At 39.6% G+C, this 24,797-nt stretch overlaps 1 protein-coding gene across 1 annotated transcript; it reads right to left on the bottom strand.

Moving 5' to 3' along the window:
- Positions 1-1,515: 1,515 nt before the first annotated feature.
- Positions 1,516-22,412, bottom strand: dazap2 (DAZ associated protein 2). Its single transcript, XM_061902617.1, has 4 exons — positions 22,236-22,412; positions 14,654-14,772; positions 14,333-14,581; positions 1,516-8,953 (listed from the first exon to the last, which is right to left on the bottom strand). The coding sequence occupies exons 1-4, from the start codon at positions 22,246-22,248 to the stop codon at positions 8,825-8,827; spliced, it is 510 nt and encodes a 169-aa protein (XP_061758601.1). The 5' UTR covers positions 22,249-22,412; the 3' UTR covers positions 1,516-8,824.
- Positions 22,413-24,797: the final 2,385 nt, after the last annotated feature.

The following is a 24,797-nucleotide window of genomic DNA, read 5'->3' as shown; positions in this document are numbered from 1 at the left end:
TGGTTTTGTTTTCCACATGTGAACGTTGATTCAAACATCCTGAAACTTTGTGAAGTGAATTATATTTATATAGCGCTCTTTCTCTAGTGACTCAAAGCGCTTTACCCAAATATCTAAGTTACATTTAAACCAGTGTGGGTGGCACTGGGAGCAGGTGGGTAAAGTGTCTTGCTCAAGGACACAACGTCATTGACTAGGATGGCGGAAGCGAGAATCGAACCTGCAACCCTCAAGTTGCTGGCACGGCCGCTCTACCAACCGAGCTAAACCCAAACTTTGAAATAAAGTACGAAAATCGACCATTTGAAAGGTATATAACATAATTAACCATTTTAAATGAGCATAGCTAAAGATTTTCATGCATAATTTTTAAATAAAAACAAATTCAAATATATGAATAGCTGTGCGTGTGTGTATATATACATATATAATTATATGTATATATGTGTATATATTTATAAAAGTATACATATGTGTATATATGTATATATACACATATAAATATATGAATGTTATATGTATACATGTATATATACATGTATATATGTGTACATATTTATAAAAGTATACATATGTGTATATATTTATATATACACATATATGAAATATGTATGCATGTATATATACATGTATTTATGTATATTTGTGTACATATTTTTTATTTTCCTGAAGGAATCAAAGTACTATCTATATATGTGTACACACATATATATGTGGATTTATACGTGTATATATGTATATATATGTATTTGTGTGTATGTATATGTGTATATATATGTATGTATATATATACGTATGCATATATGTATATGTATTTGTGTGTATGTATATGTGTATATATATATGTATGTACATATGTGTGATATATGTATATGTATTTATTTGTGTGTATGTATATATACATGTATGTATATATATTTATGTATAATGTATGTGTATTTGTGTGTGTATGTATATATGTGTGTATATATATGTATTTATGTACATATGTGTGATATATGTATGTATGTACATATATATATTATATGTATGTATATTTGTGTATATGTATCATAAATATATATATATATTTTTTAAAATCATAATTCATCGCGCATTTACAAAAATGCAAATACTTCCAGAGGTTCCCTGTTGTGGAACTACAGGGGTGTCCAACCCTTTCATCCATTCTGTCCAGCAGGCCGCACTTTGGACACCCCTGACCACCTGGTTGTGGGCGTGGTCTGTTCAACGACATCCCGGGGCCAATTAAATTATCCAAACAAGACTTCTTTTTTTTTTTTTTGTGTGTGTGTGTGTGTGATTTTGTTTCTTTCGAAAACATCAAATAAAATCAGCCACTTTCCGGATGAAAAAAAAACCTTTTAAACCACACAATTTTGGCGATACATGATATTGAAATGACAGCGATGATGTACAATTGGAGGGATACTCTGTGGTTGACTACCACCATGCATTTCTGGTTCAAGCGTCAAATCAAACAATGGTAATAAAAGAAAGACATTCATGCTCTCATCACGTTACAAAAGAACCCAAATGTCCTTTATTTAGCGGTATGCCCCGTTTTAATACATTACATACGTGGAGAAATTGAAACAACAAATGTCCAAAATAACCCTTATTCTAAACTTACATTTTTTTTTTTTTTGTTGTTGAAATCTTAAGTTTAGTATAAAAAAGTTAAGTGCACCTTAGTTCTCAACTGGACTGGTTGTTGACACCCTTTTGGTCTTCTTAAAAGACAAGAACGTGTGCATAACGAGTCCCTCGCTTTTTCCCGCTGCATCTCGACATTTTTTTTTTTTGTACAAACATCGGAAATAGAATCCCTGAACAATGAATGTCCGTAATCCTTCGACGGGAGAGAGAGAGTCTCGTCCGGCTGTGGTTGGCGTCTTAAATGCGGGGCTCATACAGGAAGTACTTCATATTGCTGGCACCGTCACACACAGAATAAGTCGATGGCGGGCCGGGGCGGGGAAATAATAAACAGGATGGCTCAAGTTTTGGATGCTGTGGCCCGTTTTTTTGTTTGTTTTTTTTCTCAGGAACATAGCCTGAATAGCAGCACGGTTTCCACGGCAACTGCATCATTAACATTAGGCGCAGCCACAGCGGCCAAAAAGTGAATGAATATAGTCGGATACCCAGTCACCACGCGGATGGATTGAAAACAAAAACAACCACAGACCTCTGCCATGGCTTACCTGGAAAATAAAATGCATTAAAAAAAAAAAAAAAAATGACATGATGCAACTTGACCATAAATTTGCATAAATATGTAAGGAAAGTTTGCAGTATTCACTCTTTACTGCAGGGGCTGGGAACCTTTTTGGCTGAGAGAGCCAAGAAGCCAAATATTTTCAAATGTATTTCCCTAAGAGCCTTATAATAATTTTTTTAACACTGAACACAACTAAACGTGTGCATTTTTAAGTAAGACCAACATTTCCATAGGTCTCTTATTCTTTGTATTAACATTTTTATTCTGAAGTTAACTGTGGTGGGGGCGTGGTCTGCGGGCCTGCAGCAAAGCGAAATCAGCGACAGGTGCGTAGAAGGCCCACCTGGGCCTTTTTATCTAACCACCTGTCGCTCTGTTATAAGCAGCAGCCAGGAGTCGAGACGGGATTGAGGCTAGAAACCAGAGTGCGAGTGAAGACGAAAGAGAAAAAGACAATTGCTGGAAAGCAACAGAGAGAAAAATAAAATAAAACAATATTGTAACCCTAAAACAGGCTCTTGGTGGTTTGAAGAACCCCCAAGGAGGGCAAGCCCCACACTAAGCAATAATAAATAAAATACTTCTTACCATTAACGCAACTTCTTGAACATAAAAAAAGCATGAGAATATTTTATATTTTGAACGTTATTTTTAACACTGTGATTACAAGTGGAATTTTTCATGACTTATCCTGTTAAGCAATGTCGGCTCAGATCTATCCGAGAGCCAGACGCAGTCGTCAAAAGAGCCACATCTGGCTCTAGAGCCATAGGTTCCCTACCCCTGGTTTACTTTATCGAGAGGAGGAACAAGAAAACGTTGTTTATCTTCATTTGCAGCTTTTTAATGAACACTAGTGTACTCTCAGAGCAGCAGTTTTCACACATGGCCCCGCCCCCTGCGTGCGGATTGGCCGAAAGCAGTCATGTGTTCCGTTTGGACCAATCCTAACTTGGTCTCACTTCTGTTATTTTGCCACGTTATTAAAGGCCTACTGAAAGCCACTACTAGCAACCACGCAGTCTGATAGTTTATGTATGAATAATAAAATATTAACATTGCAACACATGCCAATACGGCCAGTATCGTTTGATAAATTGCAATTTTAAATTTCCGGCGAAATGTCGTGTTGAAAACGTCGCAGCGTGTGTTTGACGTCTCGGGTTGTAGCGGACATTATTTTCCAGCCCGGTCCAAGCTATAAGTAGTCTGCTTCAATCGCATAATTACACAGTATTCTGGACATCTGTGTTGCTGAATATTTTGCAATTTGTTCAATTAATAATGGAGACGTCAAAGAAGAAAGATGTAGGTGGGAAGCTTTTTAGCCTTTAGCCACAAAAACACAGCCGGTGTTTCCTTGTTTAAAATTCCCGAAGATGAAGCTTTACTATGGATCAGCGTGGTCAAGCGAACATGGCAACCGGCGGTTTTCGGGGGAAAAAATTGTGGTAATAAGTCGCCTCTTACCGGAGACATCAGCGGAGCTTCCGTCCTGCTGCAGCTGCAGAGACTCTGGTGTCAACACACCCGTGGCCACACTCCTCCGAGTTTCAGGTACTATTTAGTCTCATTAAAACACTAGCAACACAATAGGGATTTTGCAGAATTATCCTAGTAAATGTGTCTAATAACACCTGAATCACTCCCACTCCCGCCTTTTTTACTTTTTTTTTTTCTAGTCCTTCACTCTCACTATCCTCATCCACAAATCTTTCATCCTCGCTCAAATTAATGGGGAAAATCGTCGCTTTCTCGGTCCGAATCGCTCTCGCTGCTGGTGGCCATGATTGTAAACAATGTTCAGATGTGAGAAGCTCCACAACCTGTGACGTCACACGCACATCGTCTGCTACTTCCGGTACAGGCAAGGCTTTTTTTTATTAGTGACCAAAAGTTGCGAACTTTATCGTGGATGTTCTCTACTAAATCCTTTCAGCAAAAATATCGCAATCTCGCAAAATGATGAAGTATGACACATAGAATGGACCTGCTATCCCCGTTTAAATAAGAAAATCACATTTCAGTAGGGCTTTTAGGTAAGTAAAGCAACATATTTTATTAATGTACACTAATGAGGATGTCGTAGTGGTTTGTGTTGTGGTTTGTGCAGCCCTTTGAGACACTAGTGATTTAGGGCTACATAAGTAAACATTGATTGATTGATAATATTTTGTTGGTACAAAACTCAAAAAAATTGTTCCGTAACATAAAATGGGCTTCCTTTAAAAAAAAACAGTCTGCTAAAAATATATGTAGCATCTTGAAGGAGCGCAAATGCAGCATGCTGATTGGATAACTTCGGTGACATGAAGCGATGGAACCAATCACAGCACGGGGATGTTTGGTCACACTTCCGGAACTTTTCCACGTTATTAAGGTAAGTAAAGCAACATATTTTTTTAGTGTACACTAATATTTTGTTGGCTGAATAGTACAAAACTCAAATAAATTTCCCGCAACATAAATTGGGTTTCCCTAAAAAAAACAAGTCTGGTAAAAGAAATATGTAGCATTTTGAAGGAGCGCAAATGCAGCATGCTGATTGGATGGCTCCGATGACGTAAGCGCAATAGAACCAATCACAGCACGGAAATGCTTGGTCATACATCCGGGATTTTGCCATGTCGTTCTTAAAGTAAGTAAAACGACCTATTTTTCACTTTACAATAATATATTGTTGGCTTAATGGTTCACAACTCAAACAATTGTTCCCGCAACATAAATTGGGCTTCCTTAAAAAAACGTTCATGTTTTTTACGTATGTGTAGCATTTTAAAGGAGCGCAAATGCAGCATGCTGATTGGTTCGTGACGCGATAGAACCAATCACAGCACGGGGATGCCGGGTCGCTTAGTCATACATCCGGGATTTTGCCGTGTCGTTCTTACAGTAAGTAAAACAACCTATTTTTCACTTTACAATAACATTTTGTTGGCTTAATGGTACACAACTCAAACAATTGTTCCCGCAACATAAAGTGGGCTTCCTTAAAAAAACGTACATGTTTTTTACGTATGTGTAGCATTTTAAAGGAGCGCAAATGCAGCATGCTGATTGGTTCGTGAGGCGATAGAACCAATCACAGCACGGGGATGCCGGGTCGCTTAGTCATACATCCGGGATTTTGCCGTGTCGTTCTTAAAGTAAAACAACCTATTTTTCACTTTACAATAACATTTTGTTGGCTTGATGGTACACAACTCACACATTTTTTCCTGCAACATATATTGGGCTTCCTTAAAAAAACGTACATGTTTTTTACCTATGTGTAGCATTTTAAAGGAGCGCAAATGCAGCATGCTGATTGGTTCGTGACGCGATGGAACCAATCACAGCACGGGGATGCCGGGTCGCTTAGTCATACATCCGGGATTTTGCCGTGTCGTTGTTTAAGTAAGTAAAACAACCTATTTTTCACTTTACAATAACATATTGTTGGCTTAATGGTACACAACTCAAACAATTGTTCCCGCAACATAAATTGGGCTTCCTTAAAAAAACGTACATGTTTTTTACGCATGTGTAGCATTTTAAAGGAGCGCAAATGCAGCATGCTGATTGGATAGCTCCGATGACGTGGCGCGTCGGAACCAATCACAGCACAGGGATGCTGGTGGCTTGGTCACACTTCCGGGGTTTTACTTTCCCGCTCAACGACATTGTTTCCATTCCTTTCTTGTGATGTGATGTAAAGTTTGGAGGTATGTATGATGGACACGCAGGTAATATTGTCAGTTTATCAATAAACTTTCACCAACATCAGCAGTTATTCACCTGAATGTTAAATCAGCGCACAGACTTTTAGCAAACTAGTTCACAGCTTCCTTTTGTAGTAGAAAACAAACAACCATCCTCATAAAAAGAAACCAAGGTTATAGAATTATCTTAGTAGTGCATCTCAGCTTTAATTAAATTAATACAAAAGGTGCAAAAACGTCACAAACTAACATGTGATTGTTTTTAAAAAAAAATCACTAACAATCCGTTTATGAATTGATATGTTAGCTTTTTTCACAATCAAAGTAAAAAAAATAATAATCAAAAAGCCTAATAAAAGTGGAAAATAAACCAGATAACTTTAGCAAAAATGTGGGGAAAAAAGGAGGCTTTTTTTTCTTATTGTTCAAGCACGCGAGGATGCGACACAGCGAGTAACAGACGTCGTGTATAAACTCTGGGTATCCGACAGCGGGGCAGAAAGAAAAGAAAAGCTGTAAAATGTTACACCAACCAGCCCTTTCCACTAGACTCAATATTTGGATTGACTAAATCTTCACTTTTTAAAGTTTGATTTCATTAAACGTGCTCTTTGGCACTTGACTATTTGTTAAAACTACAAGATGCCCAACAAGGTACAGTAAACCACTTTGGCTGCAAGTGCGTGGAAGTCGTATCTTTTTTTTGATTCTTCTCTCCCAAATTTAAAGGATATTTTTTTAGACGAGTTCAATCCATCTAAAAGCATCCAAGATGCATGTGTTGTTGTTTTTTTCTTGAGGATTTCTGTGACAGTCATACTCGTACTTACATGGAACTACTACACATATATTTAGTTCAACTACACAAAAAAAAAAGTGGTGATTTTTTTTCTTTTTTTTTCCCCCCTTCAAACTCCGTGATGCGCTTTACTTTCACCAGGAAGCAGCTGAACTATCTACACTAATGGGGTCCAATGTTGGAGAGATGCTTCAAGTCTCTAGGCCAGGGATGTCCAAAGTGTGACCGCGGGCCTTTTTTTTTTTAACCATCTGCATATGGAAATATCAGATTCATTCATTATTATTATTATGAAATATTGCATCACATTTGCTTAATTTTTCATATAGTTTAGACCTGTATCGGACTGATTTTAGCATCTTTAAAATGAATCAACGTGGACCCTGCAGCTTTCATTGTACTCTGTTTGCGGCCCTCGCTGGAAAAGGTTTGGACACTCCTGCTCTAGACTTTATAAGAGACCCTTTTTTTTTTTATTGGTTACCTACAGCAGGGGTCGGCAACCCGCGGCTCTTTGATCACTCTGGTGTGGCTCAGCTGTTAACTCGCCGGCCTTCCCGAAAATACCGGGAGATTTCTGACCTCAGTGCCTTTCCGTAAAATTGCCTGAGGTATGCAGACTTCGATTTTGACTCGGACAGTAACATTGAGGGCAATACCCATGACATCTTCTACTACGTGTAATTGTGCCCGCTATACAACACTAAGTGCGTGCCGGCCGGTCACGTATTGTGGGACACCTCAGTTACAATCCTCAAGCGATTGCAAGGGATACTTGTTCAACAGCCATACAGGTTACACTGAGGGTTGTGATATAAACAACTTTAACACTCTTACTAATATGCGCCACACGGTGAACCCGCACCAAACAAGAATGACAAACACATTTCGGGAAAACACCCGCACTGTAACACAACATAAACACAACATAATACGTACCCAGAATCCCATGCAACCCCGAGGGTACATTATACACCCTGCCCCCCCAACCGACACAGGAGGGGAAGGGGGGTTGGTGCTAGCGGGTTGTATAATGTAGCCAGGAAGAGTCAGGGTTGCAGGGGATTCTTGGTACTTATTACATTGTGTTACAGTGCGGATGTTTTCCCGAAATGTGTTTGTCACTCTTGTTTGGTGTGGGTTCACAGTGTGGCGCATATTTGTAACAGTGTTAAAGTTGTTTAAACTGGCACCCTCAGTGTGACCTGTATGGCTGTTGAACAAGAATGCCTTGAGTCGCATACAATACGTGACCTGACTGGTAAGCTGTTTGTACAATTTGTGGAGGGCGTTAAAGACAGTGCCATCGTAGCACGCCCTTATTTTTGATAATTAGACGTCCGAGGGAATAATCACTCTGTAACCCGCGAGTCTCTCGGACAAATCGGGAGGATAAATTGCATGTGTGATGCTAATAAAGGGCATTCATATAAAACTTACTTGCCGCACTAACATCAAATCTTCATATTTGACTGCGGGCCGCGTGTCTGAGACCCCTGGTTTATACATAACACAAAGCAAAAAAAAAAAAACTCGGTATAAAGTGTTATTTCATTATAAATTTCAAGAGTCTTGTCATTTTCTTGATTTTGTGAAACGGGTCAAAATGGCTCTGAGTGGTAAAGGTTGCCGACCCCTGACCTACAAGACCTGTCCTCAGTTGATATCTGATGCTTCAGCACATTTTTGTCTCCTGACCGGATTTGAATAAGTTAGCCCGGTGATTATGCCTGGCACCACTAAAAAACACAAACCTAGCTACATCGCTAACCTACGAATCTGTTAGTACCGTAGCCCGGCTTCTCGTCGACCCGGAATGGCCTTAAATAAAAAGCACAGCGATGGAGGGGTGGGGCGGGGGGGGCGATGGAACGGACTCGACGACGTTAAATACTGCCGCTCGTCATTTGATCGCTAGGTCACAAGTGGAGTACTGTACCTTTCACAAGGGCTTGAAAACATTACATTCCATTAGGTGATGTCAGTATTGTGGCCAAGCAGCCTAACGGGAGGGGAGAGGGGGGGAGAGTGTGATTGACGGGAGGTGAGGGGTGGGGGTGGGGGGTTACGCGGTTGTAGGCGTGAGGGGGTCAGCTGCCGTTACCAGATGGTGTAACCTCCGCCGGAGCCGCCCAGGAAGAAGTTGCTCTTTCGCTGCGACATGACCACGTTGGCGCCCTGCATGGCCGCCAGCTGGGCCGCATTGGGGGGGTGTCCAGGGGGTGGGGGCTGGGAAAGGAAAAGGGGGGGAAAGGTGATCAACTTCATGAAGTTACTAGGAAACATCGTCCAGAGGTGAGTAGAGTAGCCAGAAATTGTACTCAAGTAAGAGTACTGTTACTTTAGAGATTTATTACTCAAGTAAAAGCAAGGAGTAGTCAACCAAATATTTACTTAAAGAAAAGTAAAAAGGATGTTGTGAAAAAACTACTCAAGTACTGAGTGTAACCTGTTCGTTTAATGATGACGGCAACAAGTAATGCACAAAAACATAAAAATAGCAATGAACAAATTCAGAGCCAGGAATATCTCTTAAGCAACTAAAACAATAATATATATTAAATAATATATATTTGGTTTTACACTGCTATTAAATGGTTGTGTTGCCATGGTCAGGTTGTTGTAGTTTTTGCTATTAAATGGTTGCCATGGTCAGGATGTAGTCTTTGCTATTAAATGGTTGTGTTGCCATGGTCAGGACGTAGTCTTTGCTATTAAATGGTTGTGTTGCCATGGTCAGGACGTAGTCTTTGCTATTAAATGGTTGTGTTGCCATGGTCAGGTTGTTGTAGTCTTTGCTATTAAATGGTTGCCATGGTCAGGACGTAGTCTTTGCTATTAAATGGCTGTGTTGCCATGGTCAGGACGTAGTCTTTGCTATTAAATGGTTGTGTTGCCATGGTCAGGACGTAGTCTTTGCTATTAAATGGTTGTGTTGCCATGGTCAGGACGTAGTCTTTGCTATTAAATGGTTGTGTTGCCATGGTCAGGACGTAGTATTTGCTATTAAATGGTTGTGTTGCCATGGTCAGGACATGGTCTTTGCTATTAAATGGTTGTGTTGCCATGGTCAGGACGTAGTCTTTGCTATTAAATGGTTGTGTTGCCATGGTCAGGTTGTTGTAGTCTTTGCTATTAAATGGTTGTGTTGCCATGGTCAGGACGTAGTCTTTGCTATTAAATGGTTGTGTTGCCATGGTCAGGACGTAGTCTTTGCTATTAAATGGTTGTGTTGCCATGGTCAGGACATAGTCTTTGCTATTAAATGGTTGTGTTGCCATGGTCAGGACGTAGTCTTTGCTATTAAATGGTTGTGTTGCCATGGTCAAGACGTAGTCTTTGCTATTAAATGGTTGTGTTGCCATGGTCAGGTTGTTGTAGTCTTTGCTATTAAATGGTTGTGTTGCCATGGTCAGGACGTAGTCTTTGCTATTAAATGGTTGTGTTGCCATGGTCAGGACGTAGTCTTTGCTATTAAATGGTTGTGTTGCCATGGTCAGGACGTAGTCTTTGATATTAAATGGTTGTGTTGCCATGGTCAAGACGTAGTCTTTGCTATTAAATGGTTGTGTTGCCATGGTCAGGTTGTTGTAGTCTTTGCTATTAAATGGTTGTGTTGCCATGGTCAGTACGTAGTCTTCGCTATTAAATGGTTGTGTTGCCATGGCCAGGACGTAGTCTTTGCTATTAAATGGTTGTGTTGCCATGGTCAGGACGTAGTCTTTGCTATTAAATGGTTGTGTTGCCATGGTCAGGACGTAGTCTTTGCTATTAAATGGTTGTGTTGCCATGGTCAGGTTGTTGTAGTCTTTGCTATTAAATGGCTGTGTTGCCATGGTCAGGACGTAGTCTTTGCTATTAAATGGTTGTGTTGCCATGGTCAGGACGTAGTCTTTGCTATTAAATGGTTGTGTTGCCATGGTCAGGTTGTTGTAGTCTTTGCTATTAAATGGTTGTGTTGCCATGGTCAGGACGTAGTCTTTGCTATTAAATGGTTGCCGTGTCAGGATGTGGTCTTTGCTATTAAATGGTTGTGTTGCCATGGTCAGGTTGTTGTAGTCTTTGCTATTAAATGGTTGCCATGGTCAGGACGTAGTCTTTGCTATTAAATGGCTGTGTTGCCATGGTCAGGTTGTTGTAGTCTTTGCTATTAAATGGTTGCCATGGTCAGGACGTAGTCTTTGCTATTAAATGGTTGTGTTGCCATGGTCAGGACGTAGTCTTTGCTATTAAATGGTTGTGTTGCCATGGTCAAGACGTAGTCTTTGCTATTAAATGGTTGTGTTGCCATGGTCAGGTTGTTGTAGTCTTTGCTATTAAATGATTGTGTTGCCATGGTCAGGACGTAGTCTTTGCTATTAAATGGTTGTGTTGCCATGGTCAGGACGTGGTCTTTGCTATTAAATGGTTGTGTTGCCATGGTCAGGACGTAGTCTTTGCTATTAAATGGTTGTGTTGCCATGGTCAGGACGTAGTCTTTGCTATTAAATGGTTGTGTTGCCATGGTCAGGTTGTTGTAGTCTTTGCTATTAAATGGTTGTGTTGCCATGGTCAGGACGTAGTCTTTGCTATTAAATGGTTGTGTTGCCATGGTCAGGACGTAGTCTTTGCTATTAAATGGTTGTGTTGCCATGGTCAGGACGTAGTCTTTGCTATTAAATGGTTGTGTTGCCATGGTCAGGACATAGTCTTTGCTATTAAATGGTTGTGTTGCCATGGTCAGGACGTAGTCTTTGCTATTAAATGGTTGTGTTGCCATGGTCAGGTTGTTGCAGTCTTTGCTATTAAATGGTTGTGTTGCCATGGTCAGGACGTAGTCTTTGCTATTAAATGGTTGTGTTGCCATGGTCGGGACGTAGTCTTTGCTATTAAATGGTTGTGTTGCCATGGTCAGGACGTAGTCTTTGCTATTAAATGGTTGTGTTGCCATGGTCAGGACGTAGTCTTTGCTATTAAATGGTTGTGTTGCCATGGTCAAGACGTAGTCTTTGCTATTAAATGGTTGTGTTGCCATGGTCAGGTTGTTGCAGTCTTTGCTATTAAATGGTTGTGTTGCCATGGTCAGGACGTAGTCTTTGCTATTAAATGGTTGTGTTGCCATGGTCAGGACGTAGTCTTTGCTATTAAATGGTTGTGTTGCCATGGTCAGGACGTAGTCTTTGCTATTAAATGGTTGTGTTGCCATGGTCAGGACGTAGTCTTTGCTATTAAATGGTTGTGTTGCCATGGTCAGGACGTAGTCTTCGCTATTAAATGGTTGTGTTGCCATGGCCAGGACGTAGTCTTTGCTATTAAATGGTTGTGTTGCCATGGTCAGGTTGTTGTAGTCTTTGCTATTAAATGGTTGTGTTGCCATGGTCAGGACGTAGTCTTTGCTATTAAATGGTTGTGTTGCCATGGTCAGGATGTAGTCTTTGCTATTAAATGGTTGTGTTGCCATGGTCAGGACGTAGTCTTTGCTATTAAATGGTTGTGTTGCCATGGTCAGGATGTAGTCTTTGCTATTAAATGGTTGTGTTGCCATGGTCAGGTTGTTGTAGTCTTTGCTATTAAATGGTTGTGTTGCCATGGTCAGGACGTAGTCTTTGCTATTAAATGGTTGTGTTGCCATGGTCAGGATGTAGTCTTTGCTATTAAATGGTTGTGTTGCCATGGTCAGGACGTAGTCTTTGCTATTAAATGGTTGTGTTGCCATGGTCAGGATGTAGTCTTTGCTATTAAATGGTTGTGTTGCCATGGTCAGGATGTAGTCTTTGCTATTAAATGGTTGTGTTGCCATGGTCAGGACGTGGTCTTTGCTATTAAATGGTTGTGTTGCCATGGTCAGGACGTGGTCTTTGCTATTAAATGGTTGTGTTGCCATGGTCAGGTTGTTGTAGTCTTTGCTATTAAATGGTTGTGTTGCCATGGTCAGGACGTAGTCTTTGCTATTAAATGGTTGTGTTGTCATGGTCAGGACGTAGTCTTCGCTATTAAATGGTTGTGTTGCCATGGCCAGGACGTAGTCTTTGCTATTAAATGGTTGTGTTGCCATGGTCAGGTTGTTGTAGTCTTTGCTATTAAATGGTTGTGTTGCCATGGTCAGGACGTAGTCTTTGCTATTAAATGGTTGTGTTGCCATGGTCAGGATGTAGTCTTTGCTATTAAATGGTTGTGTTGCCATGGTCAGGACGTAGTCTTTGCTATTAAATGGTTGTGTTGCCATGGTCAGGATGTAGTCTTTGCTATTAAATGGTTGTGTTGCCATGGTCAGGTTGTTGTAGTCTTTGCTATTAAATGGTTGTGTTGCCATGGTCAGGACGTAGTCTTTGCTATTAAATGGTTGTGTTGCCATGGTCAGGATGTAGTCTTTGCTATTAAATGGTTGTGTTGCCATGGTCAGGACGTAGTCTTTGCTATTAAATGGTTGTGTTGCCATGGTCAGGACGTGGTCTTTGCTATTAAATGGTTGTGTTGCCATGGTCAGGACGTGGTCTTTGCTATTAAATGGTTGTGTTGCCATGGTCAGGACGTGGTCTTTGCTATTAAATGGTTGTGTTGCCATGGTCAGGACGTGGTCTTTGCTATTAAATGGTTGTGTTGCCATGGTCAGGACGTAGTCTTTGCTATTAAATGGTTGTGTTGCCATGGTCAGGATGTAGTCTTTGCTATTAAATGGTTGTGTTGCCATGGTCAGGATGTAGTCTTTGCTATTAAATGGTTGTGTTGCCATGGTCAGGTTGTTGTAGTCTTTGCTATTAAATGGTTGTGTTGCCATGGTCAGGACGTAGTCTTTGCTATTAAATGGTTGTGTTGCCATGGTCAGGATGTAGTCTTTGCTATTAAATGGTTGTGTTGCCATGGTCAGGTTGTTGTAGTCTTTGCTATTAAATGGTTGTGTTGCCATGGTCAGGACGTAGTCTTTGCTATTAAATGGTTGTGTTGCCATGGTCAGGTTGTTGTAGTCTTTGCTATTAAATGGTTGTGTTGCCATGGTCAGGACGTAGTCTTTGCTATTAAATGGTTGTGTTGCCATGGTCAGGATGTAGTCTTTGCTATTAAATGGTTGTGTTGCCATGGTCAGGACGTAGTCTTTGCTATTAAATGGTTGTGTTGCCATGGTCAGGACGTAGTCTTTGCTATTAAATGGTTGTGTTGCCATGGTCAGGATGTAGTCTTTGCTATTAAATGGTTGTGTTGCCATGGTCAGGACGTAGTCTTTGCTATTAAATGGTTGTGTTGCCATGGTCAGGACGTGGTCTTTGCTATTAAATGGTTGTGTTGCCATGGTCAGGACGTGGTCTTTGCTATTAAATGGTTGTGTTGCCATGGTCAGGACGTAGTCTTTGCTATTAAATGGTTGTGTTGCCATGGTCAGGACGTAGTCTTTGCTATTAAATGGTTGTGTTGCCATGGTCAGGATGTAGTCTTTGCTATTAAATGGTTGTGTTGCCATGGTCAGGATGTAGTCTTTGCTATTAAGCTGAACGTGCCTGTCTCGTCTTGCTTTGAGCCCTACAAAGTGTTAAGACACTTACATCATGTGTTGCCTTCATTCTAACACTTTTATATAAGGCCTTTAATACTTTTTTCTCTGGCGTGGCGCAGACGCCGACAGCGGCCACTCACCGGGATGGACACGCTGCTGCCGGCCGTGAAGCGAGCGCCCGTGTCGTAGCCGCCTTCCATCATCACTGTGGACCCCGGTGGGTACATGGCCCCCACGGGATAGTACGCCAAGGGCACGTTCTGTCCCATGTGACCAACGGGCATCTGCGGCTGCATGGGCATGTAGACCTGAGTGCCGACGTAGGGGGACGACATCTGAGGCATCTGGCCGGCCACCTGATGGGGAAGCACGTATCTGGGCTGGTAGATCTGCGGAGGGAAGACCACGCCGTTAACGTGCTCACGAGGTGGGTCGCGCTTGCTCAGCGTCGCCACGGTTACCTCAGAGTATGCGGGGGGCGTGTCCGTGTAAGGAGGCGCCTGAGGGGACATTTGCATAGTGGGAGGGTAGACGGGCGCAGTGTTCTGCTGAGGGTACACGCTCTGCTGAGGATAGGATCCTGCAACACAAAGTAAAAACTTCTTTCCAAAAGACAAAAACATGCGGTGTTAGTTTGTTTCTTCGAGTCCACTTAAAACTACAATAAGTCTACTCAGCGACGGATAACGAAGGTGCTCAAAAAAGCGCTACGCTGATTTTTTTAAAACAGCTTCAGACCCATTTATACATATAAAGTTGTTTATACATTTGTGATGTTTTCCTAAAGTTTTATGCTCTTTTTGTAAAAAACAAAAAAAACAATCCTTTTTGGCGCAAAACAAAAGTGCTATTTGTAATGTTTGTCTATTGTTATGCTTTTTGAAAAAAAACTAAACTATTTTTTATTTTATATTTAAAAAAAATGTGTTGCAAAGTCAAATAATTTAAATTATTGCCTTAGTAGGTAAATAATTATATTTATATTATAGGTAGGGATGCACCGAAATAAAAATTTGTGGCCGAAGCCGAATAAAATTTAAACGCTTGGCCGAAGGCTGAATACCGAATAATGAATGCAGTTTTTCATATTTTTTTTAATATTGCATAAATAGCCTAGAATAAATATTTAGACATGTTTTTCAAATAAAGTATTTTTTATTGAATAATGACATTTTTTTAATATTCCAGTAGCCTTTGCTTTTCAAAAAAAGCACAGTTTTTCATTAATATTAGGCCTTCAAACAAAACATGCATTCCAAAAAAAAATAAAGTGCATTAAAGTGGATAAACCCACATTAAATGAATTATTGTCCTTTTGGCAAAAGTCTGCTTAGCCACAGTAGATATGCTAATAATGTAAACAGAAGGCTCAAGTAAATCTCAATTAAGTGTGTGCTTGTAACCTCATACACTTATACAGGTAGCCTACACAACAGGCTAATAATGTAAACAGAGGCCCCACTAAATCTCAATAAGTGTGTGCTTGTAACCTCATACACTTATACAGGTACACAACATATCCCAACGTCACCGCGTCACTGCACGTTGGTTGATTGCGTCACCGCGTCAAAAAATTGCGTCACACGCCACTATTCGGCCTTGTTTTTAACTCATTCCACCGAAGGCCGAATGTGGCTTTTTTTTCCACTACGTTAAGACTACTAAGCCATGAAAAACGGAGGTGCTTTAACAGTTTCAGACCCATCTATAGATATAAAGTTGTTTATATATTTGTAATGTTTCTCTAATGTTTTATGCAGTTTTTGTAAAAAAAAAAATAAATAAATAAATAAAATAAAAATTCGTTATGGGGAAAAAGACAAAACATGCAATATTTCCAAAAACGTGTTGCAAAGCCAAATACTTCGGATTACAGCCTTAGTAGGTAAATAATTATATTTGTACTATAGGAAAATGACAAAATATGCAATATTTTCCCCCAAAAATGTTTCAAAGTGGAATGTTTGAGATTAGGTATTGGAGCCCCTTAAACCTCTGATTCTATTTTCTTTAAAACTACGTTAAGACTACTAAGCCATGAAAAACGGAGGTGCTTTAACAGTTTCAGACCCATCTATAGATATAAAATTGTTTATATATTTGTAATGTTTCTCTAATGTTTTATGCACTTTTTGTAAAAATAAAAAAAAAATTAAAAATTTACGGGGAAAAAGACAAAATATGCAATATTTCCCAAAACGTGTTTCAAAGCCAAATACTTTGGATTACAGCCTTAGTAGGTAAATAATTATATTTGTAATGGAGTAAAATTACAAAATATGCAATATTTTTCCAAAATATGTTTTAAAGTGGAATGTTTGAGATTGGGTATTGGCGCCCCTTTAACATCTAATTCTTTATCCATCCGTCTTCTTCCGCTTAACCGAGGTGGGGTCGCGGGGGCAGCAGCCTAAGCAGGGAAGCCCAGACTTCCCTCTCCCCAGCCATTTCATCCAGCTCTTCCTAGGGGATCCTGAGCAGTTTCCAGGCCAGCTGGGAGACATTGTCTTCCCAATGTGTCTTGGGTCCACCCCGTAGCCTCTTACCGGTCGGGCGTGCCCTAAACATCATGACCAGATGCCCGAACCACCTCATCTGGCTTCTCATCATGTGGAGGAGCAGCGGCTTTACTTTGAGCTCCTCACGGACGGCAGAGCTTCTTACAATGAGCGCTAATGCCCACCAACATGGTTAAAGTGTACAGTAAATGATTATTTCCTATTTGAAACAACTTTTCAAAAAGTCTAAACTATGTGGCCAAACTTCAGCTCTTTGAGACTGACCTTTAAGATGGGGGAAAATGTCCGTTTTTTTTTAATCAAAGCAGACTCCCGGGCTAAATTGACGCTCCTCAGACTGGCTGACTGACTTGTCGACATAAAGTATTTATTGCAAAAAAGAAAATAGTTGTAATGATGCCGGAATCTAGTCACATTTTTTTAAAGCAAAAATAAGTTAGGTATGTGTAATTACAAGAAAAATGGTGGTCAGAAAGTACAACCATGATGATTTTAGAAAAGGTATTTCAACAAAGGGGTTGCAATTTTAACGAGTGATGTCACCACAGGCTGTAATAGTACAAGAACAGAGGCCAATATTAAGTTGTTTTTTTTAAGCAAAAAAATAAATAAAATTCACAATATTAATTGTGCTATTAATTTATTATTTGTCATAGTTGTCATATTGTCTCATAGCGGAAATGCGCCAGTCTACTTAACTACCATAAAGTCATAATATTAATAATATGCTGACAAAGTATAGTTTTTTGTTTTGGAAAATGTTAATTTCTTTTGAATACAGTTTAGAATTATATCATATTTTAGGTGGGGATAGGTCACAATATTAGGACAGTATTTGCCATTCTATCAACTGGTTGTGAAAATTCCCACACAAACTTGAATGCAGCAGCTAGACTGTACAACAATTAACATTACGAGAATTGTGTAACAACACAATTTGAGACTCAATTCATTTAAAGACCATAATATTACAATGATACTGTTCAAATTTTGACGATTAATATTACAGAATAGTGACATTTTTAGGAGAAAAACTAATTTCCACACGAACGTAAACATGAGAAAAAAATCTAAATATATCAGGAGGAAAAAAGTTTGTTTTGTCACTTGGCTGTCAGAATTGAAACTTTAGCGCGGTGGTTCTCAAACCTTTTTCCACCAAGTACCACGTCAGAAAACACTTACCACCATAATGACCAGCATTCAAATAAAGTAGCATAGTAGGACTAAGTATTTGTTAAAACAAGGCAGAGGTTTCATTTAACAGGTATATTTATTAGTTTGGACTTTTGTAACATTACGCACAGTTTGAACAGTAACACTGTATTTGCATATTTAAATTAAGTGATTCTTAGGCGTACCACTAGTTTGAGAAGCACTGCACTAGCATCAGTCTGCCATAAAGTCATAATATCAATGAATAAACAATATGCTGACACAGTAGTAGTTTTTTTGTTTTGGAAAATGTAAATAAATTTACAGGAATACTGTACAAAATCAAATGATATTTTGGGCAGGAAAAGTAACATTATTTGCTTTTCTATTCACTGACTGTGGAAACTCCCACACAAACAACGATATGGTGTCAAGTGTGGCGATGGACATTAGCAAAAAGTGACATTTTTTGATTGAAAAATTTAAATTCACACAAAACGTAATTGACATGAGAATAAAATCGAAGTTTCCATTTTGTCTCGTGCTTGTCAGAATCCCCACACTATAGCGTAAATACATCAGTCTACTTAATATAGTCATAATAGTCATAAACAATATACTGACAAAGTACAAATTTTTTTTGTTTTGGAAAATATTATACATTTCACAGGAATACTGTTTATAATTAAATCATATTTTAGACTGGAGAAAGTCACAATATTTGCCATTTCACCGACTGATTTTGGAAATTCCCACACGAACCTGAACGCAGCAGTCTAGACTGCGACAATTAACATTACAAGAATTGTGTACCATCCATCCATCCATTTTCTACCGCTTATTCCCTTTTGGGGTCGCGGGGGGGCGCTGGCGCCTATCTCAGCTACAACCGGGCGGAAGGCGGGGTACACCCTGGACAAGTCGCCACCTCATCGCAGGGCCAACACAGATAGACAGACAACATTCACACTCACATTCACACACTAGGGACCATTTAGTGTTGCCAATCAACCTATCCCCAGGTGCATGTCTTTGGAGGTGGGAGGAAGCCGGAGTACCCGGAGGGAACCCACGCATTCACGGGGAGAACATGCAAACTCCACACAGAAAGATCCCGAGCCTGGATTTGAACCCAGGACTGCAGGAACTTCGTATTGTGAGGCAGACGCACTAACCCCTCTTCCACCGTGAAGCCCAATTGTGTACCAATACGACGTCAATCAAGTCATTCATTTAAATAACATGACCGACATATAGTTTCAATGATGACGATGAACGTTACAGAAAAGTAGCAAATTTTGAGGGGCAAAAGTAAAATTCCCACTAAAACGTAAATGACATGAGGAAAAAATCGTAATATTACAAAGCAAAAAAAATTACATTTAGTCTCGTAGTTGTCAGAATCCCCACACTCTGGCGGAAATACAACTGTCTGCTTAATATAGTCATATAAACAACATACTGACAAAGTACATATTTTTTTGTTTTGAAATTGTTACACATTTCACAGGAATGCAGTTTAGAATTAAATCCTATTTTAGGGTAGAGAAAGTCACAATATTTGCCATTTCACCGACTGATTTTGGAAATTCCCACACTAACCTGAACGCAGCAGTCTAGACTGCGAAAATTAACATTACAAGAATGGTGTACCAATACGACGTCAATCAAGTCATTCATTTAAATAAAATTACCGACATATAGTTTCAATGATGACGATGAACATTACAGAAAAGTAGCAATTTTTGAGGAGGGAAAACAAAAATTTGCACTAAAACGTAAATGCGTGAAATAAAATCAGAATATTACAAAGCAAAAAAAATAACATTTTGTCTCATGGTTGTCAGAATCCCCACACTATAAATACATCAGTCTGCTTAATATAGTCATAATAGTCATATTTTGAACAACATACTGACAAAGTACATATTTTTTTGTTTTGAAATTGTTACACATTTCACAGGAATGCAGTTTAGAATTAAATAATATTTTAGGGTAGAGAAAGTCACAATATTTGCCATTTCACCGATTCATTTTGGATATTCCCACACGAACCTGAACGCAGCAGTCTAGACTGTGTACCAATACAACGTCAATCAAGTCATTCATTTAAATAACATGACCGACATATAGTTTCAATGATGACGATGAACGTTACACTTTTTGAGGGGAAAAACTAAAATTCCCACTAAAACGTAAATGACATGAGAATAAAATCGTAATATTACAAAGCAAAAAAATTACATTTAGTCTCGTAGTTGTCAGAATCCCCACACTCTGGCGGAAATACAACTGTCTGCTTAATATAGTCATAATATAAACAATATACTAACAAAGTACATATTTTTTGTTTTGGAAATGGTCATACATTTCACAGGAATACAGTTAAGAATTAAATCCTATTTTAGGCTGGAGAAAGTCACAATATTTTCCATTTACATATTTTTTGTTTTGGAAATGGTCATACATTTCACAGGATTACAGTTTAGAATTAAATCCTATCTTGGGTTGGAGAAAGTCACAATATTTGCCATTTCACCTACTGATTTTGGAAATTTCCAGATGAACCTGAACGCAGCAGTCTTGATGGCGACAATTAACATTACAAAAATAGTGTACCAATACAACGTCAATCAAGTAATACATTTAAATAACATTACCGACATATAGTTTCAATGATTACGATGAACGTTACAGAAAAGTAGCAATTTTTGAGGAGGGAAAACAAAAATTTGCACCAAAACGTAAATGCGTGAAATGAAATCAGAATATTACAAAGCAAAAAAAATAACATTTTGTCTCATGGTTGTCAGAATCCCCACACTATAGTGTAAATACATCAGTCTGCTTAATATAGTCATATTTTGAACAACATACTGACAAAGTACATATTTTTTTGTTTTGAAATTGTTACACATTTCACAGGAATACAGTTTAGAATTAAATCCTATTTTAGGCCTGAAAAAGTCACAATATTTGCCATTTCACCGACTGATTTTGGAAATTCCCACACAAACCTGAACACAGCAGTCTAGACTGCAACAACTAACATTACAAGAATTGTGTACCAATACAATGTCAATCAAGTCATTCATTTAAATAACATGACCGACATTTAGTTTCAATGATGACGATGAACGTTACACTTTTTGAGGGGAAAAACTAAAAATCCCACTGAAACATAAACGACATGAGGCTAAATTATAAATATTACGAAGAAAAAAACTGGGCACTTTAACGATTGTCAAAATTCCAATACGCGTAAACACAGCATAGTTTGAGCCATCTCAGTAGAAAGATACATTATTTATTAATCGTGTATTATAATTTAAATATCTGTTACAACGTCTAAAATTACTATTATTGCGATACTTATTGGAGTCCAGCTATGTGAAAGCAAAACTAAAATTCCCACTTAAACATAAATGACATGAGAATAAAATCGTAATATCACAAAGCGAAAAGAAAATACATTTAGTCTCATGGTTGTCAGAATCCCCACACTCTCGTGTAAATACATCAGTCTGCTTAATATAGTCATAATAGTGATATTTTAAACGACATACTGACAAAGTACACATTTTTTAGTTTTAAAATTGTTACACATTTCACAGGAATACAGTTTAGAATTAAATCCTATTTTAAACTGGAGAAAGTCACAATATTTGCCATTTCACCTACTGATTTTTGAAATTCCCACACGAACCTGAACGCAGCAGTCTCGACTACGACAATTAACATTACAAGAATGGTGTACCAATACAACGCCAATCAAGTAATTCATTTAAATAACATTACCGACATATAGTTTCAATGATGACGATGAACGTTACAATTTTCGAGGGGAAAAACAAAAATTCCCACTGAAACATAAACGACATGAGGCTAAATTGTAAATATTACGAAGAAAAAATGTTGGCACTTTAACGATTGTCAAAATTCCAATACGCGTAAACACATCATAGTTTGAGCCATAGAAAGACGCGTTATTTATTAATCGTGTATTATAATTTAGATATCTGTTAAAACGTCTAAAAGGACTTTTAATGCGATACTTATTGGAGTCCAGCTAAGTGAAAGCAAAACTAGCCTGTTTTTAGTCGACTGACAATATCCGACATGACATAATCTAACGACAAATGGCGGCGGTGGTCCAGTAAAAAAGATGCTTATTAAACGGCGACTAACATTTGACGTCAAAAGCCGACAACAAGTGGACTTGTGCTGGCTTATTATCCGGACAGCGAACCTTTATTGTCAACAAATCCGCCTCGGATGTGTAAAACCGAGGAGAGCCGCGTTAGCTTAGCATCAGCGACGCATAAAGGGCAACTGACAAAAAAAAAAAAAAAATGTCCGGATGAAATACCTTTGTTGTTCATTGTTGTCGTCGGGCTTGCGGCTGGTAGAATGTGTGAATATTAGCGCGGTGGTTATTTGTGTCTCGTCACGGCGTCGCTGGAAGAAAAACAGCTTAGTGTTTCACTTCCTTGTTTTTCTGCTGCTGCTTGTTGTTGTGGAAGTGCTGACGTCATCGCCTCTTGCTCGACGCCCGGGCTCGCTTCTTTGACGTCTGTTGGCGCGCCCCCTGGCTGCGGAAGGTGGAAGTGACGAATAAAGGGGGGTGGGGGGACTGACGGTGATTGATTGATTAGTAGATCGTACAGTTCAGTACATATTCCGTACAATTGACCACTAAATGGTAACACCCCAATAACTTTTTCGACTTGTTAAAAGGCCTACTGAAACCCACTACTACCGACCACGCAGTCTGATATTTTATATATCAATGATATAAGTCGTCTGCTTTAATCGCATAATTACACAGTATTCTGGACATCTGTGTTGCTGAATCTTTTGCAATTTGTTCATTTAATAATGGAGACGTCAAAGAAGAAAGATGTAGGTGGGAAGCGGTGTATTGCGACCGGCTGTAGCAACACAAACACAGCCGGTGTTTCCTTGTTTACATTCCCGAAGGTGAAGCTTTTCTATGGAACAGAGCGGTCAAGCGAACATGGTTCCGGACCACATGTTAGGCGGCAGGTTTCGGTGAGAAAATTGTGGTAATAAGTCGGCTCTTACCATAGTCATGAGCGGAGCTCGCGTCCTCCTGCAACTGCAGACTATTACCTCCTCCCACCAGAGAAACTGGCGGTCACCACATCCGTGGCCACACCCCTCCGACTTTCAGGTACCATATAATCTCACTAAAACACTAGTGACACAATAAGCAGATAAGGGATTTTCCTGAATTTTCCTAGTAAATGTGTCTAATAACATCTGAATCGCTCCCACTGCCCTCGCCTTTTTTTTTTTTTTTTTTTCTCTAGTCCTTCACTCTGACTATCCTCATCCACGAATCTTTCATCCTCGCTCAAATTAATGGGGAAATCGTTGCTTTCTCGGACCGAATTGCTCTCGCTGCTTGTGGCCATAATTGTAAACAATGTGAGGAGCTTCACAACCTGTGACGGCGGGTCAAACCCGTGATGTCACAAGTGACACTTCCCCTGTCATCCTTTTCAAAATGGAAGAGGCTTATTTCAATACCGGTAATTTGAAATCGCATAAAGGGAAGAAGATTAAGAGCTATTCAGTAGGATTTAAGGTCCAAGCTATTGAATACCGGCATGCTTAAAAGAACAGTAAGCAGCTATGTTTTATTAATATACCTGTGGAGCCGATGGTCCGACAGACAGGCAGGGCAAGATGGCGGCGAGGAGACGGCGAGTGAGCGGATAGGAGGAGCGGAAGAGCGACCTGGACTGAGGTTTTATTGAAAAATAAACAAAGTCAAACTGCTCAAGCCATGTCCTTCCTTGGTCGTCCTGGGAACCCGCAAGACGACGGCTTGAGACCGTCACAATACCGTAGCTGCGTGTGTCAAATATGAGTCATTAAATGACTCCTGCCTCCTGGTGGTAGAGGGGGCTAGTGATCCTTCTTGGGACTACTCGGCTGCAGAAGAAGTGAAATGAGTGACGTGATGTGCTGGAGGAGGTAATAAAGGAAGATCTCCATGGAGACAGAGAGACTTTTAAAACTGAAGAAAGATAAGGAAGACTTCTATAAACAAGTTATCGATGCTTTTGATCAGAAGAAGCTGGCGTGGACTACATTTATAAGTAAAGGTAAGACCATAATAACGTTTTTTTTTTTTTATTAAATGTGCTTTTCATGACGGTATCCTTACATCACACTCAAGTTTTTTACTGCATGCCTTTGGTAAGTGCCGGAGTGAGAAGAGGTTTTTAATTAATTAGCGCCCCGGCGGAAATTCAAGGAAATACGGTATGCATTATAAAGTCTGTCTGTATGATGGACCTCTTGTGTTACATTTTGGGAGTCTGAGCCTTCTACTGAACGTGCTCATTCTCTCCGGAAGGTCCGAGTGTAGTGGGTGCGAGGTGTTGTCCATAACGGCTAGGAATTTTGCTAGACTTCTCCTCTCTGACACCACCGCCGGAGAGTCCAACTCCACTCCCACCACGTTACTGGCCTTCTCTACCAACTTGTCCAGTCTGTTTGTGTCCCTCGCTCTCAGCCCCGCTGCCTGTGTGTATTTAAAATACCTGACTGTTAAATAAAATAACTTTAAAAAAATGACAACACAACTATTACTATGACCTTTGACCTGGGTGTATCGTGTCGCAAACACCCCTTGTGTGACATTCCAGGGCACATATAGTGCGTTAGAAGTTAGAACTAGGGATGCACTGATTAATCGGTAACCGAATATATTCGGCCGAATATGGCAAAAAAAAGCCACATTCGGCCTTCGGAGGAATGAGTTAAAAACAAGGCCGAATAGTGGCGTGTGACGCAATTTTTTGACGCGGTGACGTTGGGATATGTTGTGTACCTGTATAAGTGTATGAGGTTACAAGCACACACTTATTGAGATTTAGTGGGGCCTCTGTTTACATCA

Source organism: Nerophis ophidion, linkage group LG06, assembly GCF_033978795.1.
Source record: "Nerophis ophidion isolate RoL-2023_Sa linkage group LG06, RoL_Noph_v1.0, whole genome shotgun sequence".
In the NCBI taxonomy this organism is placed as follows: Eukaryota; Metazoa; Chordata; class Actinopteri; order Syngnathiformes; family Syngnathidae; genus Nerophis; species Nerophis ophidion.
Note: the sequence above shows the minus strand (reverse complement) of the source record. Positions and strands in the feature narration are given on the sequence as shown.

Coding starts and splice junctions, on each gene's coding strand:
- dazap2 (XM_061902617.1), bottom strand. Junction 14,582..14,653: donor CGCCCCCCGCATACTCTGAG/GTAACCGTGGCG, acceptor TTCCCTCCGCAG/ATCTACCAGCCCAGATACGT. Junction 8,954..14,332: donor GCAGCAGCGTGTCCATCCCG/GTGAGTGGCCGC, acceptor TTCCTTTCCCAG/CCCCCACCCCCTGGACACCC.